The sequence below is a fragment of the Barbus barbus genome (assembly GCF_936440315.1).
Source record: "Barbus barbus genome assembly, chromosome: 5".
NCBI classification, from domain to species: Eukaryota; Metazoa; Chordata; class Actinopteri; order Cypriniformes; family Cyprinidae; genus Barbus; species Barbus barbus.
This window is the reverse complement of record NC_136733.1, coordinates 2,323,566-2,337,335: the sequence shown is the minus strand read 5'-3', so window position 1 is coordinate 2,337,335 and position 13,770 is coordinate 2,323,566. Positions and strand designations below refer to the sequence as shown.

At 33.8% G+C, this 13,770-nt stretch overlaps 1 protein-coding gene across 2 annotated transcripts in view; it reads left to right on the top strand.

The window, feature by feature from the left end:
• Positions 1 to 13,770, top strand: part of LOC306870355 (ras-specific guanine nucleotide-releasing factor RalGPS1-like) — a 128,825-nt gene that overhangs the window by 108,441 nt on the left and 6,614 nt on the right. The window contains exons 11-15 of one of the 2 annotated variants that reach the window (XM_079417583.1): positions 1,610 to 1,677; positions 9,538 to 9,664; positions 10,830 to 10,981; positions 11,691 to 11,739; positions 13,308 to 13,388. In XM_079417583.1, the coding sequence (XP_079273709.1) occupies positions 1,610 to 1,677; positions 9,538 to 9,664; positions 10,830 to 10,981; positions 11,691 to 11,739; positions 13,308 to 13,388 (477 nt within the window). The remainder of the gene's footprint in view (positions 1 to 1,609; positions 1,678 to 9,537; positions 9,665 to 10,829; positions 10,982 to 11,690; positions 11,740 to 13,307; positions 13,389 to 13,770) is intronic. The other variant, XM_079417582.1, reaches the window with a different exon arrangement.

The window sequence follows — 13,770 nt, the reverse complement described above, 5'->3', positions numbered from 1 at the left end:
TTTTGGCAGTTTCATTTTGTTCTTTGGCTATCAGTACATGCAATCTGTCTTGTGTTATTTAGTGAGCACTTTTTCTTCAGTGTGCCCGTGGTGTTAAATGTTGTTTCTGCAAATGTGTTCAATGATTTGAAAATATTGAGTTATTTGATTATTGCAGACACTGAGTCATTGATCATTTGTTCAATCATAAATGTCAAAAAATGTCCATTAGCTGCTTTTAAGACTAAGGCGTTTAAGTAAACTGACTGTACCACATCTAATTTGTTCGTTAATAAGAAGATAATGTGGAACATTAAATAAAGATGACTGTAAATAGATCCCTGATGTGAGATTTATTTATTTTCTTATAAACAAAAACAGATACAATATTGGTATCTGTAACAAAAAAATCTGTAACTTGTTTATTACTTTGCATTTTTGTACATTTTGTTACTTTTGTTGTTGCTGCTGTAACTTTTGATATGTTGGGGTGGGAAAATAGTTTTTATATTTTCATTATATTTTTTATTAATTTTCATATTGCAGTTTAAGTTTTAGTCATTTTGTTGTGTGTTTTTGTCTTTTTTATTTCCTATAGTTTTTAGTCATTTTATTTCATTTTTAGTTTCAACTAATTCAGTGCATCTGGTTAAACTAAATGAAGATAAGGAATGTTGCTTTGGCAGCTAGCTGACATAAAATAAGATCAAGGTTTATTTTATCTAACTTTTATCAAAGTAACTTTTTGTTAAAGTTAAGCAAATTATTTTATGGTTCTAGCTTTATTTTCGTTAAATACAATAACACTGGTTTGCGCACAGCGTCATGCAAAAATCGGTGTTTAGTAAAAATTCAGCCCATAATGGTCAAAAATAGTTGAGACCGACAAGTAGTTGACAACGTACGTATTTTATATTTATGTATTTGGCTTTTAGCACATTTATCCAAAGCAATTTTATTCAAAGTTTTTTCTTTCTTCCTTCCTTTTCTTTTTTTAATTCATTCATTCCCTGGGAATCAAACCCATGGCCTTGGCGTTGTTGTTGTTTAAGATACAGAAACTTGGCCGCATGATGTTTATTTTGAGCGCTTCTTTCCAAAGCTCACGGTGCATTGTGCCAAAACACCATTAAAGGCTGTTTTTGCATATTCTGCGCATTCTGAATGTCAAATCATAGTTGATGGTGGGGAAATAAGAGATTGCAGTTCAGTTTATTGGATTGTTAACAATCAGTCCCTTCTGGTCCCCTATAAAAATGTGAAATGTTATCGGCCCAACAGATCCCGTTTGAGTTTCTCAGTGTCTCTTCTAGGTCATGCACACGACTAGAAAAGCCAAATGCAAGCATGAAGAGCGTTACATCACCTCTGAGGCCTGTAAGCGCTTTTATAGGAAATCAATTTCGAGTGTTTAAGGAGGCACTGTTGGTTGAGGCCAAAATGATGTGATGATTTCACTAACATGTCTTATTTTGGGTTTATGCCAAATCCGATTGAACTAAATTCATCCTCAAAGCCTGTGCATTCAGTCTAACATTAGTTGTGTTTTAATTATTAAATGTACCACCCTGAAACTTCATGGAACTTGGAGTGTTTTTTTGTGAAACGTTTGCTTGTCTTTCCATTACAGACTGTCTCTGAAAATTGAACCGGGGAACAGCTCGCCACGCATGGCCACATCCAAAGAAGATCTTGCCGGTAAGACGGCCTAAATGTCACTATTTCACTTCTTATTTATATACATTTAGTTGCCAAAGGGAGTTTTGTCATAAATATTTTTAATTAAATTTTTTATTTTTTTTGGGCATGATTGTTCAAAAGCTTTTTAAATGTTTTTGAAAGAAATCTAGTTTTTGCATTTATTTGATCAAAAGCACAGTAATGGTGAAATCATTCTAAAATGCTGATTTGCTGCTCAAGAAACCTTTCTGATTATCATCAGTGTTGAAAACGGTTGTGCTGCATCATATGTTTGTGAAAACTGATACATTTATTATTTTCAAGATTCTTTGATGAATAGAAAGTTCAAAAGAACATTATTTAAAAAAATATTTTGTAACATTATACATGTCCTCACTGTCACTTTTGATCAATTTAATGCATCCTTGCTGAATAAAAGTATTCATTTCTTTCAAAAAAAAAATCTTACTGACCCCAAACGTTTGACAAGTAGTAACTTACAGAAGACATTGTAGTCATTTTCCCCCAGCATCCATTATGTTGTCTCATCTGAATGAGGTCACTGGCTCCTGGTGGTAGAGTTAATGAAGGGCTCTGAGGGGCCGAGGGGCCCTGTCCTCTTTGACTCATTGAAAGGGCAAAGGGAACTGAATGTGGACTGAGAAAACAAACAGCACATAAATGGCTCTCTATGGAGCCTTCATAATCTCAGCATTGCAAATCTACATCACACCACCACATGCAGGCATCGCTCATTGAGCCCAGAACACAGTGATGAACCGTAGTCATTGAGCAATGCTTTGAACAGCTGACCTCCTCAAGCTCCATCTCGAGGGATCTGCTATTTTACAGTTTTAAAACTGGACAATTTCTGATCTATTCAGTGTAATTTTATAAAATTGTTATAAAATTAACCAGTGCTTTAATTTTTTACTTTTTGTTTGATCATCACATTTCCTACAAACCAATGCCAATAGCTGAGTTTTGTTCCAGCTCATAAATCACCAGGTGCTGTTTCTTCTGCTCACCAAGGCTGCATTTATTTGATCAAAAATACAGTAAAAACAGTAATATTGTGAAATATTATTACCATCTGAAAAAACTGTTTTCTATTGTAATATATTTAAAAATGTAATTTATTCCTGTAATCAAAGCTGTATTTTCAGCATCATTACTCCAGTCTTCAGTGTCACATGATCCTTCAGAAATCATTCTAATCTGCTGATAGTTTTTATGGAAACCGTGATACATTTTTTTTTCAGGATTCTTTTGATGAATAGAAAGTTCAAAAGAACTGCATTTATTTGAAGTACAAACCTTTGTAACATTATATAAATGCTTTTACTGTCACTTTTGATTAATTTAATGTGTCCTTGCTGAATAAACGCATTAATTTTTCATCTTTCCAACCCCAAACTTTTGAATGGTAGTGTGTGAGAGCTCTGAGGAGGCGATGGTTTTATCGCATCTCTGATTTGAAATAATAAATTACTGATGGAGTTGATAAGTTTGATTCATTTTCATGAATCAGCTCATCTGTTATGAATCATGGAATTGGTGTTTTAAATCTATTCACTCACAATTGTTAGTGAAAAAAGAAAATAATAGTCTGTAACTAATATAAAATATATTTATTTACCTATATATGCTATTGTTATATTGGTGCATGCAAATTCAAGTGATTAAATATTATTAAATATATTTGGCATCATCAAAAGGCCTACAAAAATTCAGGATTTCTACACTATATTTATTTCTTTTTATCAGTCATTTTTTGGGTAGAAATGCCTTCAATATATGCTGATGGGCATTGTGGGATATATTTCATCAGAGATTGAATAATCACATATCATGTAATGTTATGCGAAGGGATTTAATTTACCATGAATTCACTACAGTTAGTAATCAGTTTGTACCTGATTTTTTTACTAGCCCAAATTTCCATGTGTGTTTTGGCCCACAGCTCACATGAGCACATTTGTGCTGAAAAGTCGATTAGCTTAATGGACTAGATCATCACATAATCATTAACTCCTCTAATTGTGGTACATTTGGTTTATTCACTGCCAAAAACAGTTATGAGATTATTGTATGGCACATATAGGCCCGGTTTCACAGACAGGGTTTAGATTAAGACAGGACTAGGCCATAGTTCAATTAGGACATTTAAGTCATTTTTATAAACATGCTTTGAGAAAAACATTACTGGCGTGCATCTTGAGACAAAACAAAGGCACTGATATGTTTTAAGTGCAAGTTTATTTCAGTCGAAACAGCTCAGACTTGCATTTTAGTCTAGGACTAGGTTTAAGCCTTGTCTGTGAAACCGGGTGATAAATGTAAATTGAAATGGTCTGAGAGACTTTCACTGTCTTTTGTGAATGTTAGCCATGTAATGAGCATATAGGTGTGGATTTCTAGTCCTCTTTGAACTGTTCAGAGTCGTAGATTGTAAATGCTGTATGTTACATGCTTGTGTTGTAAAACGCTGCCTGCTGTTGCCTGTGAGGTCTAGTCACACGACATGCTGAGCCGACAGCGGTTTTCCAGTAGAAATGGAAGTTCACTGTGAGTATTGTTTGTAAGCATTTTTCCTGAGCTGTGTAACCAAATCTATAGGTTTCCATGTTCCTAAAAGTTGTTTGTGGGGTTTCCAAGGCAGCCTCTCGTGCTATTTAATAACATGTCTATTCTCATTCCAAGGCCAGAAGTGAATATTTAGACCATTTGTAGTCAGAGAGGCTTTGATTGTTAAATAAAGACGTCAACATTTTTCCCCTATGAAGCATCATGCCTGAGTATCACCACCAGATGATCTGACCGAGTGTAATGTAACACAGCGCTCTGGGATACTGTGACCATTTGGCTTTTGATGTGTCATTCTTTCCTTTTCATTTTATTCTTGAATGCCAGTGTGTGACTTGAAGAAATGTTTGGTGTATGTATATATGTAATTGAATGAGATGCCTGTGGCCACATCTCAGCTGCACGGTTACATCACAGCAAGGACTGGGCGGACGAGGTCTTTCCTAGAGTCCCGGGGTGACTGGCTGTTATATAACCCCATAGATGTATTTGTGAAGACGTCCAGCCAAGGAAATGAGATCTTGTCACGAACTCAGGCCAGAAAACAGCGCAAAACATCACCCAGACACACCTACTCTCTCTCTTTATTAGGACTATTTTCCACATTCAAGAATCATAGTAAAGTCATCGAAAGTATGAAATAACACAAACTGAAGTGTGATGAAGTGAGCAAGGAACGTTCAACCGATTAAAACACATTTACAAGTTGTCTAGATTCCAGCTCTGCTTATTCTGTGTCTTCCTGGGATGTTTTTGAACTGTATTGAATTGTGAATGTACATATTCATTAGATTAGATTATTGATTGGCCAAAGAAATTCACAAATTATATATACGCATGGACATACAGATGGATGGATGGATGGATGAATGGAAAAATAGAATGATGGGTGAATGGAATGATGGATAGATAGAAAGGATGGATGGATGGATGGATGGATGGATGGATGGATTATAGAATGATAGACAGACAGAACAATAGAACGATGGATGGATAATGCAATTAGATGAATAGAACAATAGAACGATGGCAGAATGGATGGATGATAGAATGATAGATGGATAGAATGATGGGTGGATGGATGATAGAATGATAAACAGAACAATAGAAGGATGGATGGATGGATGATATACAATAAAAGAATAGAACCATAGAATGATGGATGGATGATAGAACCATAGATGAATAGAATTATAGAACGGTGGATGGATGGATGATAGACAGACAGACAGACAGATATTGAAAAGAGAGAAGCTGTAAATGTGTTTAGATGGGGAGGTCCAGGCAGTGTGTGCACATACCTGTCGCTCTGTCAGACACATATGCACCATATTTCTCAAATGCATCACTGTGAAACTATTATTAGCTGAAAGCAGCTGGTTACATTGATGTGGTAACTGCAGCTCTTAATCAATCGGACCCGAGACCAGCTCTGCACGTTGTGTTTCCCTGACTATCATCATTACGTTTTGTGTACACACTTAAGTTTCTGTCAGTTTTATTCAGCAAAGACATATCAAACTGATCAAAAGTGACAGTAAAAACTTCTATTTCAAATAAAAGCTGTTCTTTTGAACTTTCTATTCATCAAATAATCCTGAAAAAAGTATCATAGTTTCCACTAAAGTATAAAGCTTCAAAAATGGTTTTCTGCCGATTAGAATGATTTCTGAAGGATCATGTGACACTGAAGACTGGAGTAATGATGCTGAAAATACAGCTCTGCATTACAGGAATAAATTACCTTTTTAAATGCATTACAATAGAATTCAGTTATTTTGAATGGTAATAATATTTCAGAATATTGCTGCTTTTACTGTATTTTTGATCAAATAAATGCATCCTCGGTGAGCAGAAGAGTTATACGGGGCTCTAAAGTCACCTAATTCTCTCATTTAGTAGCAAAAACAAAAGAAACACATGCTGCTACGTGACTTATATTTTACAGACATATAAATATATTGTGGAAACTTCATTTCCTGTAGAGCTACTTTGCAACGATTTGTATCGTAAAAAGCGCTATACAAATAAACTTGAACGTGAACTTGAACAGTCAATATTTCTGACCCTCACACAGGAACATATGTGGCTAAACACATGGATCAGCGTGTACAGACAGGGCCAGATTGATCACTAGCATGTACTGCTGAACTCAAAGCATGCGTCGGACATCTAATTTACTTTTATTAGGGAAGAAAAGAGAGATTTGGAGTCAGCAGATACATATGCATATGAAATTCGGCTCTGTAGCTAATTCTGTCCATTGTCCTTGTCAAATAATGAATTAAATAAAAAATAATAATAATAAGATAAAACCAGACAAAAACCTCCTTCTCATAACAACTTTTAAAAAAATTTAGTGCTAAACGTTTGAGTAACTTGAATACTTAAATGCTGACTGTTAAAGCATGATAAAGTATGTTAAATGCTTTTGGAAAAATCCAGTACAAAAACAAGACAGATTTTCCTTTCAAAGTGAAAGGTCAAATGAGAGGTCAAATGTAATTGCCTCCGATGTCAGCAGTGCTTCAAATATTAGGTGTTTAATAATTAGGTGATTAGTAAAGGGACATAATGAATGAAAATGTGCGTCTTGCCAGTAGAACCTGCATAATATCTCTGCAAACCAGCCAGTAATTGCAGTTATGAGCTCTGGAAGTGATGCAGTCGCTCTGTAGTTTCCCTGAGTGCCGCCAGCTTTCCCTCTGGTGCTTAAAAATCGTTCTTTGTGCTACATTTTATTTCAAAGCAGCAAATTATGAATGATAGATGAAATCAGGACATGATTTAGGTTGGATTTGATCCTGGGAGTCCCAGAACAGCACCACAGCTCAATGTCTGGAGCATGTTTTCTACTCTTCCTGCAAGGAATTGCGGTATACGGAGTTAGTTTTTCTTGTGGTCGATCGATGTATCGCCAATATTTGTCTTTTTGTTTGTTTGTTTCTTATTAGTTTCTTTTTGTTTGATCGTGTCATGAGTAAATCTGTCGTTTATTTGACAGATACTTTCTATCAAGTTAAAAAAATTCAATTGATACATTTTCAAATATTTTAGTAAATATTGTGTATTTACTGGAAAAATATAGTAAAAATATATAATTGCTGTGTTTATGCTTATAGGCTGATATACAGTATATATATGCATGCATGCATACCACATACTGTACATGCATACATGCGTACATGCATACGTGTGTGTGTGTGTGTGTGTGTGTGTGTGTGTGTGTGTGTAATAAAACAAGTTGAGACAAATCATTTTATCAATTATTTTATTTTTGCAATTAGAAAGTTTTAATAAAATTTTTAGTTTATAGTCTCTTATTTTTAATTACTATATAAATCATGTTGCTCTCAAAGTATGTTTATTGCATAAAAGACACAAAAGTAACTCCATACCTCAGATAATATGTTTACATTTAATCGCTGTTACTACTTAAAGGTCCATGTTCTAATTCCATGACGTTCCAGAAACACCTGCGTCGAATCAAATCTCTCCCCATCATGCCGTTTTCATCGTCAGATAGAATATTCACCCCGAATGTGACGTTCAGTTCATGAGCTGGTAGTCAGACTCATTAATGAAGCTTTTAACAAGAACCAGGTGAAGATCATTTCCTAAACATCCCACTGTGGCATTCGGGTATTTACATACGAGAAACACGGTGTAAAGCCGTCGTCTGACCCAGACTGGAAGAGAGCGATCACGGTTTAAGGCTCCAGTCGCTCCATTAAATGTGTCTTCTGGTGTGTAAGTGTCTCAGCATGCTGTCCTGCATTGTTTCCATTTTCCCATGATGCCTGAAGGTGTTTTTGTCCACTCTGGAAAACTCGGTTAAGAGCCGTTGAGTCTGAGACTCTCTGATCGCCTGTTTTGATGGGTTCATGTGATGAGATAATGAAGTTTAGAGGGATAGTTCACCCAAACATGTACTCACCCTAATGTGCCTCCAAACTATGACTTTCTCTCTTATGTCTTATGTCATGCATTGCAAATGATTGTTTCTAAACTGTTTTCCAAAAGAAAACTATTACATTTGTTTTCGGTCATTGCAATAAAACTGAAAAAAAAAAAGAAATATTCAATGAAAAAAAGAAAAGCTACTTCAAAATATGAGTAAATATTATAATAGTATATAAATAGTGCTAAAACAACCCTGGTTGCATGTAAATGTAAAATGGAAATAAAAAAAATAAATGAAAGCTAAATAGAAATATATAAAAAAAAATTATAATAATAAAAATTACAAAAGCACAAAATTTCTAAAACTTCAAATAAATGAAAATAAACATATTGAAAAAAGGTTAATTGAAAGCATGAATAAATACTCTAACAATATAATAAAATGTAATGCAAAAATATAATATGAAAATAGCACTGGTTGTATGTAAATGTAAAATGTAAATAAATAAAAAATAAATGAATATTACAAAATGAAAAAAAGGAAACCATAAAATTACTAAAAGTAAAACAATTAAAATTAAAATATAAAAATAAAAAGCTAATTTAAATATTAATAAATAAATTCTATAATAATAACAATAAAATATACTAAAAATAATATCAAAATAATACTGGTCACATATAACCGTAAAACGGAAAAAAAATAAAAAAATAATGAAAGCTAAATATTAATAAAATAAAACTAATAAAAAGGACAAAATTACTACAGCTAAAATTAAAGCTGAACATGTCAAATATAAATAAATACTATAATAGCATATAAATAATACTAAAACACTGGTGTCATATAAATGTGGAACTGAAATGATCAAATAAATTAAATGAAAGCTAAATAGAAATAAAAATATATATATTTTAAAAAGTACACTAATATTAAAATATAAACTGAAAATATAAAAATAAAAGCAAATTCTAAATATTAATAAATAATATAATAATCTATAAACAATACTAAAATACTGGTTCACTAATGCCTCTAAAGAGCTACTTTTCATCGAGCAGTAGAAGAAAAGCACGCGAGCGAGGCCTTAGAAAGCATGTGAAGCTCCATCACTGACGGGAAGATGTGGATGCTGTTTCTCTGGGGATCCTTTCTGTTTTCCTCTCTCAGGTCTGAATAATCATCGCTGCGTTGAATCGGTCTCCCTCAAGAAGACTAGAGAATGTTAACATTTGTGTTGCGGCTGTGATTGCTAAACCAGAGGCTCCGCTGACAGAGCCTCCACGTGTTTTCTTTCATTATGTTTCATCGAGTGTGACGCTGAGAAACATCAGGCATGTTCAGAGCAAAACTCATTCTGCTTTTCTCTCTTTGTCCCTTTCGTCCAGGTCCGTCTGAGTTGTCTTTATCGGTCAGGTATAATCGACGGCCCACCTGTCCGGATGCCACCGTGGGGGTTCATATTCCCACCCCGCCGCCCTCACGCCACAGGAAGAGCCACAGCCTTGGAAACGCGTCTGTTTTGTCTCTTCATACATATAAACACACTTATATACTGTATTTAGATCAGGAAGTTTGTGGTCAGTATGATTTTTTTAAAGAAATTAATACCTTTATTAAGTAAGGATGCATTAAATTGATCAAAAGTTAAGCCATTTGTTACAAAAGATTTCTATTTTTAAATAAACGCTGTTTTCTTAACTCGATATTCATCAAATCATATTGAATCATCTCTCAGTATTAAAATAAATAAATATAATGTATTTAAAGTCATGCACTTAGAAGTACAGAGGCCCAGTTTTCTGGAATATTTAAAAGCATAAATGTGAAGCTTTATTATTATTATTATTGCACTTGCATGAATTATTCTATAAAATCTTGATTTTTTTTTTTTTTTTTTAAATAGCTGGGACTATTTTACTACCGATGTTATTTTAGTATCGCTGATATACTATATATATTTTTTTTTATTAGATTAGTTTTTAATCCTTATATTTTCCATTTTAATTTTGACCTTTTAGTAATTTAGTTGTTTTTATAATTTTTTTGTAGTTTTGATTTTAAAAATGTTATAATTATATATATAACCTCTATAGTTTTTAGCCCCCATAGGCCTCTATATAAACCTCTGTAGATGCCCCCCCCCCCCCCATTTTAGTTAGTTTTAGTAGTTATTTTAGTAAATCAAGTTAAGCTAAATTGACAAATGTTACCTTGGCAACTACTTGACATTAACAAAAAAGTTTCATATATTTATATTTTATTTAATTCCACTTAACATTTATTTATTTTAAGTAACAAAGTTGATAATACTCAGAAATGTAAATCATGTGACGCTGAAGACTGGAGTAATGATGCTGCAAATTCAGCTTTGATCACATTCACAGCAAAAAATTACATTTTAACATATGTTCAAATAGAAAACAGTGGTTTTAAATTGTAATAATAATTGACAATATTATTATTTTTACTGCATTTTTAAACAAACAAATGCAGCCTTGGTAAGCAGAAGAGACGTCTTTCAAAAACATGAAAATTAAAATCTTACCAACCCCAAACTTGAACGTTAGTGTAATCTTCAGCACTTTTTCGTTTAGTTTGTCAAACGTACTTCTCCCTGGAAAGTTTCAGTGTTACCCAGTCTCATGCCTCGTGATGGTTTTCTGACTGTCTCTCACAGTATGATGTGGCATTTCGGTGTGGTGGAGAGTAAAAGTGCCACGTTCCCCATAGAGAAACCACGTCACCTGCTGGACGACAGCTTCCTGGAGTCCCAGAGTCCAGCGAGGAACAACCCACACAGCTCATCCGTGTCCAACGGCATCTCTATAGGTACCAGCACAAGCCTGCACATTGTATTTAAGGAATGTGCCTGGTTTAATGCATCTTAAGCATTTGTGAGGTCATGTTAATTACAGCAGAAAAACATTTTGAATCAGAATGAATTTGCAACATATATGCATGTAAAGTCAGTAATATAAATATAAAGAGGATTCAGTAAAACCCTCCTTGAAATTTCATCTGTAAATGATCTAAATACTCATATTTGAGGTGGGACTACTGTACTAGTTTGGATGATCTGGTTGTCTATTTCTGATGTAATTCTTGAGAATTGATTTATGATATCATTGCATGCATTGTGCAAAAGGTACAGAACACCATTGTATCGCCATGGCAACAGAGTTGAAAGACTAAATATAACTTTACAAAGAGAAAATCAGTAAGAGAATCTACCTCACAGATCCCATGCAAACTCATGCAAGTCTGGTGGCTTTAGTACTTCTCAATGCCTGACACAGTGTACTTCCATAGTATAAGTGCATTATTGCATCTGCAGGAAGTCAAGATGATGTGATATTAACATTATTCCACAGCTAATTTTGTATTGTACCCAGAATATATTTCTGCATGCTGATTGGTCAGTAAAATGTGTGTCACTTCACAGCTCCTATGTAGACTGTTAAAATATCCTTATATATGTCTATGGTGATATTAGAGTTTTGTAGTGGTTGTGAGGTTTGTGTGGTGTGTGTTTTCTCAGGCAGCAGTCAGAGTTCGTTCTGTGAGGATCTCTCTCCGGGGGTCCAGAGGTGAGTGTCTGTCTGTTTTGTTGTGTTTTTGTGTAACTAATGTCCCATTAGTCAACGTTAATTAATGCATTAACTAACTTGAATGAGCATTACATTATTAAAGTACTTATTAAGACTTAATAACGTTAGTTAATGAAAATACAGCTGTTCATTGTGGCCCATTAAATGATAGTAGATTTAACTTTAGATTTTTAATAATGTATTAGTAAATACTGACATTAGCATTAACTAAGATATACATGCTTTAAAGTATTTTGATTATTCACTCGTTTGTTCATGTTAACTAAATTGAATTGTACTGTAAAGCGTTACTGTATAATCTTCATAAGATGAACTGCCATGCAACTCTTTCATACTGTAAGTTAAAACTGAGATATCCAAAATGAATGACTTTTATTTCATTTTTCCTGGCTCAACACTACTGATTGTTTTTGTTGTTCATTTATCGTTTCCAGTTATAAATGTATATAAATGTTTAACATCTATATATGTCCATTCCACAGGAAAGCGCATTGATATACATACAAATAGCAAAACACAACTACTGAAACAAAATTGGTCTAATATACATTTTAAAATAAATATTTTATTCAGTTTACATTCAATTCTGTCAGAGCGAGTCCGTGTATCTTCTCCAAACATATTTAGGCCTGAATTTAAGATTTATGTATTTGAATTGCATATGAATTTTCATCTGTTTCCATTCAAGTTTGAACATAATTAAACAAAGGAATGTGATGCATATTTGTCAGCCATACATTAGTTCTGCACAAACAAACTGAAAGTTTTAAATGCACAATAACCAGGTTTATATATTTATCATCAATAAATCCAATTTGTTTCATTTAAATTTAACTGTGAACACAATTAACAGATGTGTTTGAAACCAGAAAACTGACTTTTTTCTTGTAATTCTGAGATAAAAAGTAGAATTGTGAGATATAAACTAGCAATTGCAAGAAACGAAAGTCATAAATGTGAGACGAAATGTTACAGTTACCTTTTTATCTTTTATTCCATGGGTAAAAAAACAGAATTGCAAAATGTAAACTCTTCAGAATCACAAGATATAAACTAGGAATCGTGAGAATAAAGTCCAAAATCATAGTTTATATTTTGCAATTCTGTGTTTGTATCTGGCAATTCTGGGTTTTTTTCTCAGAACTGTAAAAAAAAAAAAAAAAATTATTATTATTACAAGATGTAAACTCAGAATTCAGAGTCAGAAATTTGAGATAAAAAGCTGCAATTAACTTTTTTATTGTTATTCTATGGCAGAAATGAGCTTTCATAGATTTATACTAATATTTATGCTAATTCTAAGCTATTTGAACACATGTATTTTGAAATGATTATTTAAATATAATCAAATAGATGCATATTGTTAATAATAATCTAAGCAATTTTTTTTTTTGCATTACTCCCACCTGTTCATGTATGACTGGCAAATATCACATAGTTCATTAGTTTGTTTATGTTAAAACTGTGTAATCAATTTAGACCATTTACCGTTTAGAGATCTGTAGTGTCAGTGTGGGTTGAACTCATTGTGGCGACTGTGCAAACAGGGGCCGCATGTACGCGACTCTGGGCCCTAACTGGAGGGTTCCTCTCCGCAGCTCCCCCAGAGGCTGCAGCCATGCCCACAGGTACAAACCCCTGCCTGGGTCAAAGGTCACCTCCTCCATTCCTCTGGGGCATCGGGTTCACCTGTCTTGGCATGCAGCGTCTCCTCTTTAACATTCCAGTTTCCCTCTCTTTTCTGGTTTAGTCAGAAGACATGTCATGCCTGTCATCAGTTCTCTCTTTATCCAGCTGTCAGATTGTCATCATCTCAGGATGGTTATAGAACTGTATTTATCCACCTTATTTTTCAACGCGGAAGTTAGGCGTATTCTGTGACTTCCGGTTAATTAGCCTCTGTAGGGAAATAACGAGAAGAATAACAACGTGCAGTAAACGGTAAAGCTGTTTGCTCTACCAACCAGTGTTCATAGTTAAGATAATACATTAAAATAACATGGTAAGACA